The sequence below is a fragment of the Lagenorhynchus albirostris genome, chromosome 15 (genome assembly GCF_949774975.1).
Source record: "Lagenorhynchus albirostris chromosome 15, mLagAlb1.1, whole genome shotgun sequence".
In the NCBI taxonomy this organism is placed as follows: domain Eukaryota; kingdom Metazoa; phylum Chordata; class Mammalia; order Artiodactyla; family Delphinidae; genus Lagenorhynchus; species Lagenorhynchus albirostris.
Window position 1 is genome coordinate 84444380 of NC_083109.1, and position 21503 is coordinate 84465882.

General features: G+C 54.2%; 1 protein-coding gene and 1 non-coding gene across 7 annotated transcripts in view; both read left to right on the forward strand.

The window, feature by feature from the left end:
• The window catches only part of RADIL (Rap associating with DIL domain), an 84999-nt gene that overhangs the window by 23582 nt on the left and 39914 nt on the right, over window positions 1–21503 (forward strand). For all 6 annotated transcript variants that reach the window (XM_060122821.1, XM_060122820.1, XM_060122822.1 and 3 more), the window contains exons 3-5: window positions 14713–14960; window positions 15967–16599; window positions 18524–18561. In XM_060122821.1, coding sequence (XP_059978804.1) covers window positions 14713–14960; window positions 15967–16599; window positions 18524–18561 — 919 coding nt within the window. The remainder of the gene's footprint in view (window positions 1–14712; window positions 14961–15966; window positions 16600–18523; window positions 18562–21503) is intronic.
• LOC132506589 (U6 spliceosomal RNA) lies at window positions 10992–11097 on the forward strand. The gene has a single exon (XR_009535907.1). It is a non-coding gene; the product is annotated as a U6 spliceosomal RNA (small nuclear RNA).

Below are 21503 nucleotides of genomic sequence, written 5' to 3' on the forward strand. Positions count from 1 at the left end.
CAGACTATTCCAGAAAACGGAAAAAGAAGAAACATTTTTTATAACAAATCTCACCTTCACATAAACCAGAGAAAGGAAACATGATAAAGAAAAGTTATGAGCCAAATTCACTTATGAATATTGATTTTGAAAACTAAAACCAAACCAGAAATGTATATGAAAACCATCATGACCAAGTTTGATGAATCTCTGGAATGCCGAGATGATTTAACATGTGAGATGTCGGCTGGCATGTCGATGCTGGTTGTTGGCAGGAGGCCTCAGCTCTCCATAGGGCTGACCGAGTGTCCTCACAGCATGGCGGCCGACTTAACCCCAGCACGTGATCTGAGAGAGCCAGGCACAAGCCGCAGTGTCTTACATGACCTGACCATGGAAGTCACACTGCCACTTCCGCCATGTCTTTGTGATTAAACAGGCCCTATTCACGGTGGCAGGAGACTACAAAAGGGCTCGAAAAGCAGGAGGTCACTAGGGGCCATCTTGGAGACTGACTTGCTCATTGACCAACAGGAAAAATGGGTCCATTTTAATATATTGCAATGGAATACCATACAGCACTGAAAACGAATGAGCTGGGGACACACATAGCAAGTGGGTGTGTTCATATTGTATGATACCATTTCATCAGTTTTTTAAAAAATTGCAAATTAAATATATTTTTCAGAGATATTTACTATGTATGTATATAATATCTTGGCCATACTTAATACATGGAAAAAAAATAAATCTGCACATGGGAGTTATGACCCCAAATCGGCGTAGCTGTTATTTCTGGGTAGGAGAGAGAAGGCTCAGCCATATCTAGGATGTGCTTCATTTCTTCAGGCTGCAGCGGGTGCATTATTTTGTTCTTCATACCCTTCTGGGTGCCTGAAATGTTTCCTACTTATACAGAAGGGTGAATAGGAGAAAAGAGAGGAAGCCTGTGTGTAGACAACTTTCCCACAAAGTTTGGCTGACAAGGCAGAATTCAGTTCTTTGGGGCTGTAGGAACGAAATCTCCATGTTTTGTTTCCTTTCTTTTTCTTGCCAGCTGTGGACCAGAGCCCACTCTCAGCTCCTTTTCCTGTAGCCCCGCCCATCGGAGCAGGGGGAGCCCCTTGTTCAGACCCTTTTCTTCTGTGACCAGCTGGAGAACACTCTCTGCTTTGAAGTCACTCACATGATTAGGTTGGGCCCACTGGATAATCTCTGTATCTTAAGATCAACTGCTCAGTTACCTTAATTATACTGGCAGAATCTCTCTTGCCCATGTACTTAATCATGGGAGTAACCGTAGGGGCAGAGATCATGGGGTCACCTTAGAATTCTGCTCCCACCGTGACCTTCCATAGTTTTTCTGTGCTCAGATGCTCCTGTACAGATCTGTGTAAACATGTACACATGCAAACTTTTAGTCAGTTTTGTTTTAATTATTTTTTTTTAAATTTCATTTTATCTTTGGCTGTGTTGGGTCTTCGTTGCTGCGCGCGGGCTTTCTCTAGTTGCGGTGAGCGGGGGCTACTCTTTGTTGTGGTGCACATGCTTCTCATTGTGGTGGCTTCTCTTGCTGTGGGGCACGGGCTCTAGGCGCAGGGGCTTCAGTAGTTGTGGTGTATGGGCTCAGTAGTTGCAGTGGGGAGGCTCTAGAGTGCAGGCTCAGTAGTTGTGGCCCACGGGCTTAGTTGCCTCGTGACATGTGGGATCTTCCCGGACCAGGGATCGAACCTGCGTCCCCTGCATCGGCAGGCGGATTCTTAACCCCAGCGTGACCAGGGAAGTCCCAGTTATTATTATTTTAAAGTGGGATCACATACTTAGTTTTCTGTATCTTTTCTTAACAAACTCCTTTTGAAAATCTCCGCACATCATCTGTTATCATTCTGATTCATTCATTCTAGGGCTTATGGAATATTCCATGGTGTGGTCAGAGCACTGTGTATATTTGGGGGTCATTAAGAACAATTTTGCAATACATATTCCTGTATATACCGTATTTCACCACATAAAGATGTTATTGATTGTAAGATCACCATACCTACTTACCACTAACATAAAAAATCGTACAAGTTAAACGAGGACACAATGTCTTACTATTATTACTTGGGGTTCCTAGTTTTGTACTTACGTAAAGAGCTCTAATAAACCTGAAGATTTATTTAAACACGGACTTTAATCTGTAGTGGTTCTGTGCACATGCACACACAAAAAGATAACTAGGAGTGAAATAAATTCAAAGTCTTCTTTTCGACTCGAGCTGTCACTGTGCACATTTCCACACGGTGCCCTTCTTTGCGCCCTCAAGAATATTGCTGATGCCGCATTTCTTGAAAGTGCTCCACTGTTATCCCTGGGATTTTCTCTCAAGCTGTTGGCCCCAAATTCTGCAAGTTTGCACATGACAACCAGAGCTCATTCATTCTTCAAATGGCCCTTAAATGGCTGAAATATTGAAGAATCTCGCCCCCCAGGAACAATAGCCAAGTTCTCACATGACAGCTGCTGCCTGGGACACTCCACAAGAACGCAGGATGCGTTCAGAGATGTTAAAATGTGCAAAAAAGTGTGTCTAGGAATTGATGAAATACATACCATAAGTGCGTGCATTCATTCATTCGTTTAGGAGGTTGAAAAGTATGTACGTTTAAAAACTTACTTTCACCAGTTATATATACGTGCGCAGTTACAAGCGATACTTTCTCATTGCTGATTAGAAATAACAAAACGAAGCAAAAATGCTGAAGCAGCCGGTCCCTGCACTAGCCTTCCCTCTTCCCGATTTGCCCTGCCCAGAGGGAGCCAGTTTCAGTTGTGAACTGTTCCTTATTTGGCATTTAATTCCACAGCTTAAAGTAACACATTTATCCCACTACTGCTTGGCTTTTACATTTTGAGCCTGATCTAGTGACTCCTTCCATGAAGATGAGAATTCAGCTCTGTTCACCATCCCTCTTTGAAAACATCAGCTTCCCTCGCCCTGTCCTCTCAGGACAGTTGTAAATTTGTTTAGATTAGTAATCAGTGTTTACATTTTTAGGACCAGAGACAGCTTTTTACAGCTGAGGCCTGGTGTACACAAAGATTACCTTTCCTTCTAGTCCAGCTTCCAGTCTCTTTGGAATTAATTATTGGTATTATTTGCCCTTTTTCTTGGTACTTTTCACGAATTCAGCATTCCTCCATCCTCTGCCAGTATCTCTTTTCAAGATGCTCAGGTGTGTGGCTGGTTTTATCCAGTTTGGGCGCCTTCTGCCTGCTCAGGTCGGGCCGGTTGCTCTCGAGCCCACTCTCAGCCGTCCTCACCCTGGTGTCTCTGCAGAGGAGACCCCCCGTCTCTGCTCCCTTTTCCCTGGTTCTCGCTTTACACCTGGTTTACGTGGACCAGCTCCTCCCGTGGCCTCCTGGGAAAGTGTCCACGAGAGGTGAAGTTGCTTGAAAAACCTTTGCTCCACCTTAATGCTCGATTAATAGCTTAGCTGGGCGTAGAGCTTTAGATGAAAATACTTTTCTCTCCTAGAATTTTGGAGGCCTCAGTCCATTCCTTTCAGCTCCCAGTGCCTCCGGGAGAGGCTGGGGCGTGTTGGGACTCTCACTCCTTTGGACTTAATCTCTCTCTCTTCCCTCTGGAGACGCAGGTAATTTCTTCACGCTGCCTCATTCTGCAGACTCACAGTGTGTGTCCTGCTTGGGGTGTGTTTGCACCCTTTCTGCTAGACTTTTGTTTTTTTATGTAAAAAGTGATGGTTGTGTCTGTTACCGTATTTGTTTATAACGACCATATTCTCTTAACGTATTAAGGTTATTAAAATTTGCTGTTTGCGTATTTTGACCCCTTATGCGTTTTTAAATTTTTGGCCATGTTCGGTCTTTGTTGCAGTGCGCGGGGCTTCTCATTGCGGTTTGGCTTCTCGTTGTGGAGCGTGGGCTCTAGGCACGCAGGCTTCAGTAGTTGTGGCACGCGGGCTCAGTAGTTGTGGTGCGCGGGCTTAGTTGCTCCGCGGCATGTGGGATCTTCCCGGACCAGGGCTCGAACCCGTGTCTCCTGCATTGGCAGGCGGATTCTTAACCACTGTGCCACCAGGGAAGTCCCCCCTTATGCCTTTTTAACCTCTACTGTGTGTCAGACTTTTCAGCTAAAAACGCATGTTCTTCAGTTCTGAAAAATCACATCCCTCCTTGGATCGTTCCTTCTGGTTCGTCTGTTATCCAGGTTCTGCGTCTCCTGGACTGACGTGTTTTCCGGGTCTTTTCTCTCCTAGTTTCTCTTGTCTTCTTGCCCAATTTTCAAAGCGGTTTCCATGGCTGTCTCTTCCAGCCTGCACGAGCGTAGGGATTTCGCTGCAGGGCAGTGGGGCGTCGGGCATCCTCGGGATGCAGCCTCCTGGGCAGGGAGGCTCCTCACTCTGGGCGAGAGACGGGGTGCTGACCTTCGCGACAAAGCTGGTCCTCCAGGTGGACTCGGGAAGGGGCGTCGGCGGCCCCTCCCGTGTGGGTCTGTGAGCAGGGGCGCCGGGTGGGCTGGTGTCGCTCAGTTTACCAGGATCCTCTCCCAGGGAGGGCTCGAGGCTTCTCTGGGGAGTCACACGGGGCCTTTGGTTTCAGCTAAAGAAAATTCCTGCTTCTGCCACACTGCTCTCTCGTTGGCATGGTTCTGGAAGGCTCTGTTTCCATCTGTGACTGGCTAACAAATGGTCTGAGCGTTTGATCTCCTCAGTTACCCATTATCTTAATTAGCTTATTAGTTCCTTCTAGAGACGGCTGCTCTTCCCTGATTAGGGCCCTACTTGGCAGGGGAAGGTCCAAGTTTTACCACGGAAATAATGCTCCTCGGTACTTGAAAATGTGACTTCCCCCCACTTAAGAAAATAAGACATATTCATTATTGGAAATTTGGAAAATAAGGGTAAGTATTAGGTAGAGAGTAAAAATCACCTGTAAAGTCACCGCCTAGAGAGAATTGCTTTCAACATTTTGGTGCCTTTCATTCTTTTCTTACTGTTGCATTACTTTTCTTACATAATTTAAATCAACCTGTGTACATAGTTATATATTCTTTTTTTTTTGGGGGGGAGCGGTACGCGGGCCTCTCACCGCTGTGGCCTCTCCCGTTGCGGAGCACAGGCTCCGGACGCGCAGGCTCAGCGGCCATGGCTCACGGGCCCAGCCGCTCCGCGGCATGTGGGATCTTCCCGGACCGGGGCACGACCCCGCGTCCCCTGCATCGGCAGGCGGACTCTCGACCACTGCGCCCCCAGGGAAGCCCCCCGCTGGCTGTTTCTGAACTGGGGTGGCCCAGCGCCAGTTCACATTCCCATGGCAGTTTCTGAGTGCGCCGTCTCTCCTTATCCTCGCCGTCGTGTGATTCCGTCACCAAAGAATCTTTGCTGATTTGAAGGGAGAGCGTACCTCGTTACTTAGCTTGCGTTTCCTGTAGCACTTGTGAGGTGGAGCAGATTTTGGAATGCTCACGACATCTGTTGGTCATCTGCCTGCCTCTCATTGCTTCCCTGATCTTTATTTTGAAATACCGCAGGGCACACAAGAAATAGACGCAGCGTAGTGTAATGAACTGTTTGCGCACCCGTGACCCAGCTTCAGAAATAAGATGTCACGGGCGGAGTACGGAGGGTGCGGAGGGGACGCGGTCCCCTTGGAGGTGTTCGTGGCTCTCTTCCAGGCCCGTGCAGAGGAGGCTTGGGAAGCCTAGGACATCTGCATTTTGCCCGGGACTTGAACCCCTGGGCCGCTGGCGGGAAGGCGGACGTCGGGCAGCTCCGTGGGTGGCGGACAAGGATTTGTGCTGGGGGGACAGGGCCGGGTGGAAATGGAGCTGCAGAGCTGGCAGCGGGCAGCGGCCACTCGGGGCGCCTCCTCCCGGCAGCATCCAACTTTCGGAGCGGCTGGTGTAGGCAGTGTCCTTATTGCTGGTCGGAACTCAGGGGCCACAACAGCCTGTGGCCACTTCCAGGCGGCAGAGCCCTCGGCGGGATGGGCAGGGGGCTCCGGTCCCCACCCGGCGTGTCCTCAGGGCGCCCTCCCCCTGGACAGGTGTGGCGGCGGGTCGTGAGGCTGTGGACGGGTATGTAACTGTAGAAGGGACCGTGTGCAGGAAAGGGCAGAAGACCCGCCTGCTTGGGTCGGTAGGTCATTACCGAGCAAGCCGCCGACCACAGCCTCGCTGTCCCCGCGGGGTCACCCTGAGCTCCACCCTCTCCCTCCCCCTCCCCCTCGGAAGGAACCACCATCCTGACTTCGTAATGACTGTTTTCTCAGTTTCCTTTTAGTGTTATCACCTGTGCATTTTTGCCTACGAGTTTCCCTTTGCCTGTTTTGAGTTACGCGGGTGGATTTACGTCTCCTTTGTGTCGTGCTCGTGGGGCTCACGCCCGTGCTGCTTGGAGCCGTGTGCTGCCACGTGGGTGCAGTGATGCTGAGCAGCTCTGCAAACGGGTCTGGGAATCGTGCAGCTCAGAGCATCCTGGTCCCTAAGCGAACAAGTCCCTCAGGGGCGCACACCTGGTAGGGATATTGCTGGACACTGAGTGTGCATATTTCTACTTCACCTGATGGGGTCAAAGAGTTTCCTAGTTTACCATTCCACTGGAAGCGTCAAGTGCCTGGTCTGCTCTGTTGCATTTTCTATTGTTTGGTCTTTTTCTTAATGATTTGTGGGCATTCTTTATTCTAGATTCTAGTCTTTTTTAAAAATATATTTTTTAAAATATTTATTTATTTAGGCTGTGCCGGTCTTAGTTGCGGCATTCGGGCTTCTTAGTCGCGGCATTCGGACTTCTTAGTTGTGGCATGCAAACTCTTAGTTGCGGCACGCATGCGGGATCTTGTTCCCCTACCAGGGATCGAACCTGGGCCCCTTGCATTGGGAGCGTGGAGTCTTACCCACTGGACCACCAGGGAAGTCCCTAGATTCTAGTCTTTTATCAGTAATACGTGTTGTAATGATAATGATTTCCTCCCAGTCTGTGAGTTGATTTTCTAAACTCTACTTATCGTGTCTTTTGATGAATAAAATTGTTCATATAGTTGACGTCGATTCTCTTCTTTATGGTCAATGCTTTTGATTCTGTTTTGGTTTTGTCTCGTATAAGAGATCCGTCCCTGCCTCTGAGGTTGTAGAGATAGTCCCTGCGTTCTCTTATGAAAGCTTGATAGTTTTGCCTTTCACATTAGGGTCTTTAAAGCCTGACTTTTTTTTTTTTTTTTTTTTTTTTTTTGCGGTACACGGGCCTCTCACTGCTGTGGCCTCTCCCATCACGGAGCACAGGCTCTGGACGCGCAGGCTCAGCGGCTATGGCTCACGGGCCCAGCCGCTCCGCGGCACGTGGGATCCTCCCGGACCGGGGCACGAACCCGCGTCCCCTGCATCGGCAGGCGGACTCCCAACCACTGCGCCACCAGGGAAGCCCTAAAGCCTGACTTTTAAAATGGAAATAAAATTCACATAAAATTAACAATTTTAAAGTGTATAATCCAGTAGCATTTAGTACCTGGCCATGTCATGTTGGTCTTTTATTGTATCAATACAGTATGTTACAGTGATTGACTGTTGTATGTTAGATCACTCTTGCATTCCTGGGATAAATCCCACTTGAACATGGTTTGCTACTATCTTGGAGACTTTTACGTCTCTATACATAAGGGATATTGGTCAGTAGTTTTCTTGTGATGTCTCTCTTCTTTCTTTTATTGGACTTCATGAGGCTGCCAATTGGTTTTTTCAGTCAGTTCTGAAAAATGCTCACGTATTTTCTTTTCAGATATTGCCTTTGCCCTCTTTCCTCCCAGAGCCGTCTTTTTTTTTTTTTCCTGGCCGTGCTGCATGGCTTGTGGGATCTTAAGTCCCCAACCGGGGCTTGAACCCGGGCCCTCAGCAGTAAAAGCCCTGAGACCTGACCGCTGGCCTGCCAGGGAGCCCCCCAGAGCTGTCTTCAACGTGTGTGAGGCCTCTCGCCCTCTCTTCCCTGTCTCCTAATGTCTTTCGTGTCTCCTTTGTTCTTCCTTTTTTGGTCACTTTATACCACATCCTAGACATTTTAGACTTGCCTTTTAGTTCACTGATTCTCTTTTCCGTTGTGTCTGATATGCTGCGTAGTTTCCGTTACTGTATTGTTTCGTTTCTAGAAGTTCTAATTGGTTATTTTTCAAAGCTGATGTTATTGTTTATGATTTCCTGTTCTCTACATATATTTCAAGGCATGTTTTATCTCTTTAAACAGTGTAAGCATGATCTTATAGTTTGTGTATGGTAATCTTAACATCTGATGTCCTCTTCTTTAAAAGGAAAATTTTCATTGAAAAATAGTGTACAGACAGAAGCGTGCCCACATTGTGAGGGTACAGCTCAACGAGTTTTCAGAAGACGAGTGCACCTGTGTGGCAAGAACTAGAACATTATCAGGACACCTGCAGCCTCCCTCACACCCCCTTCTGGTCCTTGGCCATTGAGCCAACCTCTCTGACTTCTAAAACCATAGTTCAGTTTTGGCTCTAAGTAAATTTCCTATAAATGGAATCGTATTATGGGCACCTTTTTGTGTCTGGCTTTTTGTTTTTTGGGTTTTTTTGGGCTTATTCTTGCTTTTAGAAGAGTCCATTCATTACTACTGCTGTGCAGGATTCCATTATGTGAATGGGCCACAGTTGATCTGGTCATCCTGTTGTTGGTAGACACGTGGTGTTTCCAGTTTGGGCCCATTAGGAGTGATGCCACCGTGGCCGTGTTCCTGTGCACGTCCCGTGGTCCCACGTGTGTTCCTATCGTGTGTACACTGAGGAGTGGACTTGACGGTTCAGTGGTAGGAGACACCAGCACACGGTGCCTTCCAGGCCGCTCATGCCAGCTGACACCCCCCTCCCCCAGCAGTGTGCAAGGGCTCTAACTGTCCCACTTCCTCTCTCACACTCGGCCTGTCCGTCTTTTTCTCTTAAGCGTCCTTGACTTCCGTCAGTGGTGCTTTGTAGTTTTCAGTGACACGGTCTTGCACATCTTTTGGAAGATTTACTCCTTAGTTTCATGTTTCTTGACATTATTATAAATGGTATCTTTCTTTTTAAACATACCCTTTTCTCTTTGTTTCTAGTATTTTAAAATAGTATTGAATTTGCGTACTCACCATATCTAGTCCCCTTGCTAAACTCATTTGTTAATTCTCATAATGTGTCCGTAGATTCTTTTGCATTTTCTGTATACACAATCACATCGTCTTGAAAATCATCATAAATTTCTTTCTTTCTTTTCAATCCTACCTTTCCATTCGTTTTTCTTACCTTATCGTACTGGCTGGGACCTCCAGGACCTCCAGGACGATGTTGACCAGAAGTGGTCAGCAGGCATCCGTGTTGTGTCCCTAACTGGGGGGGGGGGGGTACGATATACATCTTTTTTTAGAATTTTATTTGCCAATGGTAGGATCGATCCTAAAAAGCTAGGTAACATATTCCCACGTCACTGCAGTCCCTTTGAAGGGTTTATTGTGAGAATGCAATGGAATTGAATGCAAAACACTCAGAATAAAGCTGGCCATGTAGCAGATAGATGCTGCGTCCCCAGATGGTCCTTAGGTAGTTTGTCGTCGTTGTTGTACATTTCAAATGCAAAAAACTTCAAATTAACGTCAAGGATTGCTTGATTAACTTAGGGCTGCGTTCTGCATCTTTTGCTGACCCAGAAAAGGGCATTCTAGTTTAAAAGGGCTTGTTTAAGGCAGGTCTGACCTCCGAGTTTTGCAGCGGCTACTGCAGAGTTTGTGTCAGCAGCGCCTCTCCAGCTGTTATTAGGGATCACCGAAATAGTCTCAACTCCCCCAATTTCAGCAAAATTCCCGAATGCAGGAACATTTGCCTCATCCGTCCCCGATGAAAACCACATCCCTGAGTTCTCCTGCAGCCCTGGTAGTGGCTGTGAGCAACAGGGACGTCTCCGAGTTGGAGACACTGTTTCAAACCCTCCGATCCTGGGAGAGAAGAGCAAACAGGGCCCGGGGGTAAAACCTACAGCTTGAATTTATTGTCCTGAACTTACTGACGTTCAGGAAGAGAGCTGTGTTGTTCTTTCCAGTGCTATGCTGGAGCCCATGACGGGAGCTCTGATGACAGCTGCCAGCTGCTTCCAGAATTAATGTCCAACCACCACCACCCCCCGCCCCGGTATCCAGGGTCCTTTCCTCTCTCCCCGCAGAGGGGGTGCCGGCACCGACACGTAAAACACCGTGTGGCCTGGGTGTCATCCCTCCACCTCTTCCCCCCTGCCCGACGGCTGCCTGGCCCAGGAGCGTCTGATGGAGGGGATGAGGGACCGCAGATCCCTGCCCTGCAGAGTCAGCCGCTCGCAGCCTTGATTCCGGTGGTGGGAGCTGGAGCAGCTGCCGGGAGAGGGAAGCTCCGAGCTCCTTTCTTTAACCGCGTCCGTTGTGCAGGCCGCCGCCATCGTCTGTGTCACGGTTACACCTCCTGCAGGTTAGGGCCCCTTCCCCAGTTCCCGTGGGAGAGACGCACAGTCCAGGAGCGGGCAGGATCGGCCCTGAACATCCAAGTCGGGGCCTGTGGCCTAACTGTGAGCCTGTCCAGGGGCAGCAAGGGTTGTTTCAGAATCTCTCCTGGCTGTGTTATCCGCCTAAGACGTGGGAAGGTGGTCATTGTGCTTCTGGGTCTGGGGCCCAGTGTTGGGCGGTAAGGTGGTCCCATGTGTGTCCTGGGTGCGGGGGACACAGAGGCCTCTCCAGGTTCTGTTTACCTCCTTTTATTCCTCTGCTGGGTGTGTTTCTGCCTGTTCACCAGGGAACAGATACAGGCCCAGCTCTGAGATGTGGCGGGTTCAGGCCCAGACCACTGCAGTGAAGGCGGCACGTCGGTAAGGAGAGTCACAGGAACTTTTTGGCTTCCCAGTGCCTAGAAAAGTGATGTTTACGCTCTCCTGAGGTCTGTTAAGGGTGCGATAGCATTATGTCTAGAAAAACAACGTACATACCTTACTTTCAAAATACTTTGTAACTGTGCCCGCTTCAGCAGCACGTATACTAGAATTGGAACGATGCGGAGAAGATTAGCGTGGCCCCTGTGCAAGGATGACTCGCAAATTCGTGAGCGTTCCATATTTTTCCAATAAAGGCGTTTAAAAAATAAATAAATAAAAAAATAAAATACTTTATTACTAAAAAAAATGTCAAAACAATTACAAGAGTAACATCAAAGATCATTGATCACAGGTCACCATAACAAATATAACAGTAACGACAAGGTCTGAAATATTGCGAGAATTACCACAGTGTGGCGCAGAGACACAAAGTGAGCAAACGCTGTTGGAAGAAATGTGCCAATAGACTTGCTCAGCCGGGGTTGCCGCAGACCCTCAGTTTGTAGCCCACCGTGTCCGTGAAGCGCGGTAAGACGAGGTGTGCCTCATATAAGAGGGAAGAGCAGAGCCTCGTATCTGCCACCTTCCTGGGAACTGACAAACGTTTTAATCTAGAGAAAAGAGTTAGAAATCCAAAACGCCAATGAAAACGGTAGGTGCTCGAGTATGTTTTCCGAGCGCCCCATGGGTTTCCCTTGCTCCCCCTGTGGGCTTTCTGTAGACAGGGCACTGGGGGAGGGGAGTGCCCTGGCAGCGGTTCCTATCCTAGCTGAGTTCCAGAACCTTCTGGGGAGCTTTTACAAGAATGCAGATTCCCGGGTGTTCCTCAGACCTGCAGGACCAGATAAACCTCTGACCTCGCTAACTCGGTCACCCCTAGCGTAGCGAGAAATGTGCAGGGCTGGGCCGTCCAGCCCAGCTCACGGGGAGGCGTGATCCAGAAATGGAGCACGTCTTCTTCACCCAGTGGCAAGGTTGGCGTTTTCCTCTAAGATGAGTGACTTGGCACGTGAGATCACCGCCGTACAAGGCCTGGCCGCTCTCGTCACGTTATCCCGCCAGCGCCGCTCCCCTGTGGGCCAGGGCTTCTCCGTGGTGTGTCTGTTGCCGAATCCCCATCACGGTGGCGGTGGAGGGGCCACGGGGACGACCTTGCTCGGGACGCGGGCTCCACCGTGACGCCCCAGATCCAGTGCGCAGAGCCTGGACCACGAGGCTGCGGGTCTGCCTGGACCAGGCTGAGAACCCCAGGCCGCGCCCCGCAGGCCGCTGGCTTGTGGGTGACGCTGCCCACACGTCCCTCCTGTCGCCGCCCAGCCTCCATCCCAGGCTTAGGGAGGAGGCTCTGCTCAGAGCCAGGCAGACACGCCCTGGGTTTGCGCGCCGTTGGGATGCGTGGATTGTGGTGGCGAAGCTGAAGTGGGATCAGACGCGGCGCGGCACCCTCATCGGCACCCGAAGCCACGACCCTCCTCAGGACGCCTGGCCGAACGGTCGGTCTCCAGCGGCCTCATCAGGCGCCCCCGCCGCCAGGCCCCCAGCCCACCTCGGGGCAGCCGCAGAGTCCTACACACGTGCGAGGACCTCAGAGTGTTTATGATTTTTACTTTACACCTGAGTACTTGCCTTCCAGAGTTGACATAAACATTTTTAATCACATTTATTTAGAGTTTTAAAAAATAAAACGAGTAAAACATCACACAGAGTTATCCATAAAGTATGTCCTATCACGTGCAGTATGTGATATCACACGTGTTCTATCTAGCAGCTCCAATACGGTATGTAACGTACCTCCCCGGGCTCAGACCCCCACCTGTCAGGCGGCCATTTCTTGAACTTGCTCTGTGCCTTTTCTGTCCGTTTTTGAAAACAGCTTTACGTGCACATGTACGCACACCGTGAGCAGCATGCCGCGGGGTTTCGTGTGCTCTTTTCAGCATGTAAACAGAGGTCCCACACCCTACCCATTGCTCCCCATCTGCCTTTCCACCCGCCACTGGGTACAGGCTGGGCCCAGCTTTCCCTGCAGCATCTCTGCCCTGTGCGAGGATAGTCCCCGTGGAGGGTTGCGTGGGGTTCAGGGGCCTTCCTTGCTCAGGTGTCCACACGTGTGAGGGTCCTCGTGGCTGTGCTGCCCGCAGGGTGTGCACGGATCTGTCGGCTGGACCTTGTGGGTTGCTCTACACGTTGGCCGTGCTGGCGTTGGCGGCCCAGCGGCCCCGGCCTTGAGCTGCCGCTACCTCCCTCCCGACAGCCCTGGCCCTTCAACCCTGAGGGCCCGTGGATGAGCCCTGGACGCTGTTCCAAACTCCCCAGGCGGCCCTGAGCGCGTGCGGGGTGAGAGCCCCTGCTTTAGCCTGGGAGGGGGTCAGCTGCGAGGGGACGCGGGACCCCAGCTGGAGGAGTGGTGTCCAGTCGGCCGAGAGTGTGCGCCCATGCCCGTCTGCTGCAGTCCCAGGGACGCTGGCCCTGGTCGCTCGGGCCTCGTCCAGGGCCTCTGCGGGCCCCCAGGAATCGAAGAGGAAAGGGTGACCTTATGGGCTCTGCTGCTGCCCGGGAGCCCCAGCACTTGTGCAAGGTGGTTCTGAGGTGCATCCTCTCCTGCAGCCCCGTCCTAGGGGGAGGAAAAGCCTGGGCTAGAGCGTCGTTTTGGACTGGTTTTTAAATGTCTTCTTCCAGGCAGGGCCCCCGCTTGTGCCGTGATGCCCCAGCCGTGAGAGCGGGGGGTGGGACTGGTGAGGCTGGGGGCTGCCTCCCCGCCTGCCCCCACCTCTGTTCCTCCATCCCTGCCTCCTGCCCTCGGCCTCCTCCTTCCCCTGACCCGCCCCTCTTCCCCCCACCCCTCCCCCCGCCCGCTGCCCTGCCTGACGGTCGCTGGCCCGGCTCTGCAGCAGGCGGGGAGCAGCGGGCGCCCGGCAAACGGCTCGCACTGCGGCTGAGCGGCCTCCCTCCTGCAGCCCCGGCTCCCTGTGGGCTGCCGGGGACCGGGCTCCCTTCTCCTTCTGGAAGGCAGGTCGGTGTTCCCGGGCGCCCTCGGCCCCCGCTTGCCCACCTCACTTGCCCTGGCTTTGTCTGGTTTTGTTTGGAACGGTTATAGGAAGGGATGCTGCAGACAGAGGCTGTGTGGAGGGCCCTCGGCAGGGGGCTCAGAGAGGAAGGCCTGGGTCAGCCGGGGAAGGCGACGGTGACAGGAGACTGGCCCTCGAGTTCCGTGTGGCTTCTCAGCTTTCACGCGACATTAGTTTAAAAGAGCGCTTCCTACGTGTAGAAGGGTAAGGCTTTTGTGGGGTGTGCACGGGTGTGCGCGTGTGCATGTGTGTGCCTGGCCGTGTTGGAGGTGCCCCGGGACGGAGCAGCCGTGTTCTGGATGGAGACCAGCCGGCCCTGTGGGCTGGAGTGACGTGGCGAGTTGACTGCTTCCTCCTTGTAAACGGGGGGGGGGGGGGGGGGGGGGGGGATGATGAACAGTCGTCACCTAATGAGCTCACGCACGCACACACGGGCTGCCAGGACGGGACAGGGGATGGGCAGGTTTTGGGGTCGGCGTGGTACCCACGAAGCCCCCAGCACGCTGACTCTGCGGGGGTCGAGGCTGTGGTGGGCTTGGCATCCCGCGGGGAGGCCGTGGTGCTGGCTGGTCTCGGGGCTGGGATGCGCCACGGGCTCCTGTGGGGCGTCTGGGGCCTCCGACGGCCGGGCTGCCTGGCTCTCGGGGCGAGCCCCGGAGGAGCCACGGCCTTCCGAGGATGCGGTCTGTGGGCAGAGTCCCGCGGCCGCCTGCAGGCCTGCTTGACGGAGCCGCGACCCGTGTTAGGAGCGGCCTCGAGCCATCTGTTCACCCCGCGCTGCTTCTGCCGCAGGGATAAACGCCCAGGCCCGGAGACTGCAGCGGAGCCGCGCCAAGGGAACCACAGCCCCGGCCGCGGGGGGCACCTGGAGCCCCCCTCCACCCCGCCTGCGCCGCACGGTCAGCGAGACCAGCCTGGGCTCGGCCATTGCCCCGCCGTCCACTGCCCGGGGCCCCGAGGAGCCCGGCCAGGACGCCATGCGCTGCTCCCTCTACGAGTCGCCCCACCTGCTGCTCCTGCAGGGCTACAGCCAGCAGCACGTGAGCGCCCCTCTCCTGGGCCCGAGGCGGTGGGAGGGGCGGCGGCGAGCAGGGCGTGGGAGGCTCTCGGCTTGGCGCCCCCGCCCCTCTGCTCCTTACTGACCACGTCAGCGGGGGGCTCGGGGGCCGGAGAAATGGGCTGCGGGGGAGCACCCCATTGGGTCCGCCCTAGACGCTGGAGGAGGGTGGCGGCGTCCCCGTTCTCTGCTTCCAGAACATTCTTTCGTCCAGGCTGCAGTGGGCGGCAGCAGGGCCTTGGGAGGGGGTCCCCCCAGCTCCTCACTCACTGATCCCAGCGTGGGTCTTACCTGGTACTGGGCCCCCTTCCTGCCCGGCCTGGCGGGCCCCTGGGGAATGGCCCCCGTGGGCTGGGGCGCAGGCCTCCCGCGGCCTCGAGCGTGTGCGGGGCGGCTTCCCCTGAGGAGTCCCGCAGGCCCCCGCCCCGCGCCCGCATTTCATACCACTTTTGTCGGAGGCCTCTTGGCCTGAAGGGGCTCGCCCTTGGCGACCCCGCCGACCCTGCCCGTGCTGCCACCCCGGGGAGGTCTGCTGTTCTCCCGGCCTCTCGCTCACCCGCGTGTCCCCCGCTCCCTTTCCTGCTCCACCTTGCCCGCACGCTGTGTGACCTTGTCAGGGCTCTGCAGCTCAGGTCCTGGGAGGCATCTTCCCTCCCGGAGCCGGCGCACAAAGGAGGGGCGCCTCCCCAGCTTGTCACCTGGCGGAGCGGGCGGGCCTGGCGTGTCTGTAGACCAGTGTCCACGTTCAGGTCTGCCCTTGGCTGGCCTCTCACGTCTCGAAGCTGGGGCCTCCCCCCCACCGCACCCCGGGCGTCTGGTGTACCACCGAGGCTGCTCTGGGAGATGGGGTGGGCGCCCAGTGTGGGCAGGCAGCGGGGCAGGAAGGGCTCCGGGGGGCGGGGGGGGGTGCCGCCCAGGGCGGCTTAGGTACCAGGGGTGGAACTGCCCGAGTGGCGTCCTGCCCCTGAGGTCTGGTGTCTGCGTTTCAGGACAGCCTGGTCTACGTGCTCAACCGGGAGCGGCACACGGTGGGCCAGAGGACCCCCTCCAGCAAGCCCAGCATCAGCCTCTCGGCCCCCGACATCCTGCCCCTGCACTGCACCATCCGCAGGCGCCGGCCGTTGGGCCGAGCTCAGGCGGGGTCACAGCTGGTCCTGGAGCCCATCCCCGGGGCGTCCGTCTCGGTCAACTTCTCGGAGGTGGGGGGCCGCGCCGTGGCGCTGCGCCACGGGGACCTGCTCTCCCTGGGCCTGTACTACCTGCTGCTGCTGAAGGACCCAGCGCAGGCCCAGCCCCTGCCCGCCCAGGCCCTGGCCCGCCTCCGGGCCGTGCCGGAGAGCTGTAGGATGTGCGGCGCCCCGCTCCGGGCCCGGGGCGCCTCGGTCTCCGCGAGGCCCGGACCCCCCCGGGCGCGGCCGCTGCACCTGGAGTTCGAGCCCGACATGGAGGACGCGCTGCTGCAGCGGATCATGACGCTGGTCGAGCCGGGCGGCAACGACCACAAGCTGACCCCCGCCTTCCTCCTCTGCCTCTGCATTCAGCACTCGGCCACCCGCCTCGAGCCGGGCTCCTTCGGGCAGCTCCTGCTCAAGATGGCCAAGATGATCCGAGAGACGGTCTGGGTCAGTGGCGGGGCGGGGGGCGGTTCGCTGCCGGCGGCCTCGGCCGGGAGAGGAGCGGGTGGGAGCCGCGGCCGCCTGGGTGGAGGGCGCGAGCTCCCCCTTGCCCGAGACCAGCCCTCGTCGCTGTCGGGCGAGCAGGATAGGCAGGGATGCCGGGGGAGCTGGGGTAGCCGCCGAGGGTTCGGCTTCGTGAGCTCCGGTCCTGTGTCCCTCCTCACGGCCCAGCCCTGCCGGCGCCCAGGCGGCCTGGGAGCCCCGCGCTTTCTGCCGGGAGCAGGTCGAGACCCTGCCGACACCCCACTGCAGAGCCCTTGTCGGGTAGGGGGGAGGGGGGGCACAGGACCGGTCGATGCTGTCCATTGAAACTTCACCCAGGATGGTCTCTGGACCGCGGCACCACGCACGTCCGGGTAGAATTCCTTGCTGGGGGGCTGACCCCTGCACCGCAGGCCTCCCCCCTCCCCCCCGCGGCTGGCAGCACGCCTCCCCTCCCCCCTCACGGAAGCGGCTTCAGGCACTGCCAGACGTCCCCTGGGACCAGAGCACCCGGCGGGCATCTCCTGCCCCTCCAGGGGCTGGACTCCCTGGGGAGCCGAAGGATGGCTGGTAGTTACACGCAGTCCTTCAGAGAGACCCCCTTAGTCTCAGCCGTGCTCACCCTGAGGCAGACGTGGGAAAAGGAAACCAGTTGGCCGTGTAGACACTGGATAGATTCCTCAGATTAAAATCTGCATTTAAAACGTTTGAAACTTTTTAAAAGCAAAAGCCATGCTGGCCTGCCACATCCAAAGGTTTGTGCAAGCGATCTGTGCCTCGTGCGTATCTGAGCCGCGTCCCCCAGAGTCCCGAGTGGCATTTGGGGTGTGTGGTCGCTTCCCCTCTGTGCATCTGAAGTCCGTGCAGAGTGTGGACCGAGGGGCCTGACGCTTAGAAGCTCTGAATTTCACACGAATCACCGTCCTTTTCCGAGTCTGCTTGGTGCCAGACACTTACTAGTAATCAGACGCTGTTGGACTTAATTCCCACAACCACCCTGACGGCGTAGGTGCTGTGTCCCACGTCACAGCTGAGAACGCCGGGGCAAAGGAGGGTGCTGGTGACTCCGGGCAGAGAACTGGATGCCCCCGAGCCCGAGCGTCGTCCCTGGCTCCCCCGCCATGCACGTGGGATCAGCCCTGCGAACCCCCTCCCCTGCCCCCGTGCAGGCTTGGAAACGGGCTCGTGGAGGTGGGACCCCCCACCCCAGGTCCCGGGCCCGGGTGTCCCCCGTACGGCTTCCCCTCTGGGGTGTGAGAAGTCTGTCCAGAGCCTTGAGTTTCATTTGTGTGTCTGTTTCTTGGGCATCGGCAGCTCCCCTGCGTCCCCCAGTGCTCACGTGTCTCGTCAACTCAGGCCGATGTGAGCCTCTGAGAGAACGTGTGAGGGAGGCGCGGTTAGGACCACGCTAAGCCGGATAACGGCACTAAAGCAAGAATGAGTCCTTGATTAAAGGGGACAGAAAATGTTGGCTAGACCTGAGTCCCTTTGGGGACGTTTAAACATACTTGTGTGTACTCAGGCGCACGTGCATCTGCTCCGCGTGACTGGGGCTGACTTTTAAAAGTGCATCTGTGAAGCTTGACCGTAAGAGTGTTGCTAGAACGTTCGTTCTGACATTTGTCATACGTTTGACCCATCTTTACTGCTCCCTAAGTGGCCGGCTGTTACGTAAGAGAGATGGCTGTGAAACGGTGCCCTTGTAGGAAACGCGTGGTTCGTACGCAGTAACGGAATGCCAGGAGGTCAGATCAAATGGAAAACACTCTTCCCAGTGTAGCTTGGAGCGATGCCCGGAGCAGTGATGCCGTGTTTCATGTAGATGGGAGGCTGTGTCAGTGGTGTCCTGCTTGTCTCATCTTTGCTTTTTTTCCCTTTATAATTGTAGGAGAAAACCAAAGAACTCGCCGAGAAGCAGGCGCACCTGTAAGTACGGCCCCGTCTTCGTACCCGCCCAGCAGGCCACTGGTTCCCCAGGAGCCAAGTCCCAGCAGCCCTCACCCTGCAACCTCTGGGGTCAGCTCTGTGTCTTTCTGTCTCAGGGTGGCTGTTTCCATGTCTGTAGTCACCACCCTGGGCAGCTCTGTGTCGGGGAGGTCTCTCCAGAGCATCTGTGAGACGAGTGGGCACGACCCTCCGGGAAGCCTTCTCCTCGCCCTCCCGTAGTTGCTGTGTTAATGCGAACCTGCTGCTTTGGGGAAGTGGACGCCTCCCGGTGTAGAGGTGGGGCAGGGGGTCTCCGCTGTCCAACGTCGGTTTTCATAGAAAGTACGGGTTCTACTTTTACGCGCCGCTGGGGGGACTTGAGGAAACCATTTGGCATTAACGGTAAAGACGTGCGTATCCTGGGACACCCCCCCGCCTGCCCTTGAGCGGACACCACTGAGAACCGCCTTCGCAGAAGGTGGCGGCGGCACCTGTGTTTGTGCTGTGGACCCCTAGCCACGGTGAAGGCTTGAAGGCCACAGCTGTCCGTCCCCTTGAAGGAACACGCACATGTGGTGACAGCCCGAGCAGAGGTTGCCTGTGGTCACTGCCCGTCGTGGACGAAGGGCTCGCGGGGCCTTAAGTCATGCTGCGGTCCACGGGGTTTGCCTCATTTCTGTTTATGTGAGGATGACACGTGAAGAAGATACTCCGTTTATAAAGCACATGGTTGCTGTCCGTGCTTGTGGGGTACCGTCCGCCCGTGGTCCTGTAAGCCAGCGGTCCCCAATCTTTTTGGCACCAGGGACTGGTTTCATGGCAGACAGTTTCTCCACGGACGGGGCGGGGAGTGGGAGATGGTTCAGGTGGTGATGAGAGCGACGGGGAGCGGCAGATGAAGCTTCGCTCACTCGCCCGCCGCTCACCTCCTGCTGTGCGGCCCGGGGCTGCGGGGTGGGGGGGACCTCTGCTGCAAGGGAGTCGGGAGGAAGCATCATTATCCCCTCCTTCCGAAGCCGGGAACTAGAGGCTCAGAGACGGGAAGCCGGGGTCTGAGCAGCGAAGCTCCCGCCGGGCTGAGTGGAGCAGAATCCCTGTCGCTCACGAATGTGCTCTGTTGGCTGCCGCCCTGCTCGAGGGTAGTGGGTAGCGGGTAGCGGGGTGCTGTTACAGGCCAGGCCCCGGGCGGGGGGCCCCACGGAAGACAGCCTACAGCTTGCCCGGCATGGAGGGACCAGCTGAGGCCCAGGCAGCTCGGAGAAGCCCTGCATCCTTCAGGTTCCGAACGGGAGGGGAAGTCCGCGAGGGAGCTAGCCTCACCTGCGGCTCTGTCCTGTCCCCAGGGTGAGGCGAGCCTGGAGGGAGGAGTCCTCGGGAGAACCCTGCCCTCTCCCTCCAGCGCATCCTCCCACTGGTGCCTGTCCGCTGGGGCCTTGGCCCTTAGACAGGAGGAAACAGCCCCTCCTTCAGCAGCTCCTTGTGTCATTAGGGCCTAAAAACAGCCCTGGCTCCATCCCAGCAAGTGCTTTTTTTTAAAAAATTATGAATCACTTTCAAAATACAGGAGAGTACAGAGCGTATCAGTTACCCCTGAACCCACACCTGAATTTCACATGATTCACGTTTTGCCCCATTAGCTTCAGGTCTTTCTTGTGTGCTTCTTTTAAAATTGTAAGTGGCCGTTAACTCTTTCTGAATGCTTTTTCCGCGTCTGTGATCGTCACACATTTTCCCCTTGAATCTGAGTGTGGGTCCTACATCAGGAGGTTTTCTGAACCGTGATTGGATTCCCGGGATCGCACCTCTCATAACTATTGATTTTGTCGTTAGCAAGGCGAGATGCGGTTTGTTGATACTTCAGGATTTTCCCATCTGAATTCATAAGTAGAATCGGCCTGTGAATTCATTTATTGTTTTGTATTGTCCTTGTCTGATTTTAATGGCAAGGTTCTCAGAAATGAATTGGGCAGCCTTCTCTGCTTTCAGTTCTCTGAGTCGATTTGTCGGAGGGTGAGGACTCTGGGCCGCGGAGGTTTCCTGGAAGCGGCCCAGAAAAGCGTCTGGGCGGCGCCTGTGTTTGCTGATTCCATTTCTTTAATGTTTATGGTTTGTTTAGTTTTCTGTTTCTTCTTGTGTTGATTTTGGTAAGTTTTGCTTTCCTAGGAAATTATCTATTGCCTGTGTTTTCAAAGTTATTGGAATAAAATTGTTCATTATATTCTTGTAGGACTTCTTTCATCTCTAATATGTTTGTAGTGATATCGCCTTATTTAATTCCTGTTGTGTTCCTATTTTTTCTCTCCCCACCCCCTTTGATTTATCTTCCCAGGCATTTGTCTGTTATCATGTTTAAAAGAACCAATTTTGTTGTTTCTGTTTACCTTTTCATTGATTTCTATTCCATTTACCTCTTTATTATTTCCTTATCCTTGCATAATTTCTGTTTTAATTTCTTCTTTGACTCATGAATTGTTTAGAAAGTTTTTTGAAATTTTTTCATTTTTTTATTTACTAACAAAAATGTTTTAAATTTTATTTTCAGTAATCAATAATATATTATTAATAATAATTAATATAGAAGAGCAATAATTTCTCTTGTACAGGTGTCCCAGATGATCTTTATTTTTATTTTAAAAAATGTTATGGCCGCATCATGCGTCATGAGGGATCAGTTCCCCGACCAGGGATCGAATCCGCGCCCCCTGCCGTGGAAGCGCAGTCTTAACCGCTGGACCACCAGGGAAGTCCCCCAGATGATTTCTTTTTAAATTTATATCAGAACGTCATTGATTTGATTTGGTTTATTTTTATTTATTTTACTGTGGTGAGAACATTTAACATGAAAGCTATGCTCTTAAACTTTTAAGCGTGCAGTACAGTATCGTTAACTGTAGGTGCACTGTCGTACAGCAGGTCTCTAGAACTCGCTCATCCTGCGTAAT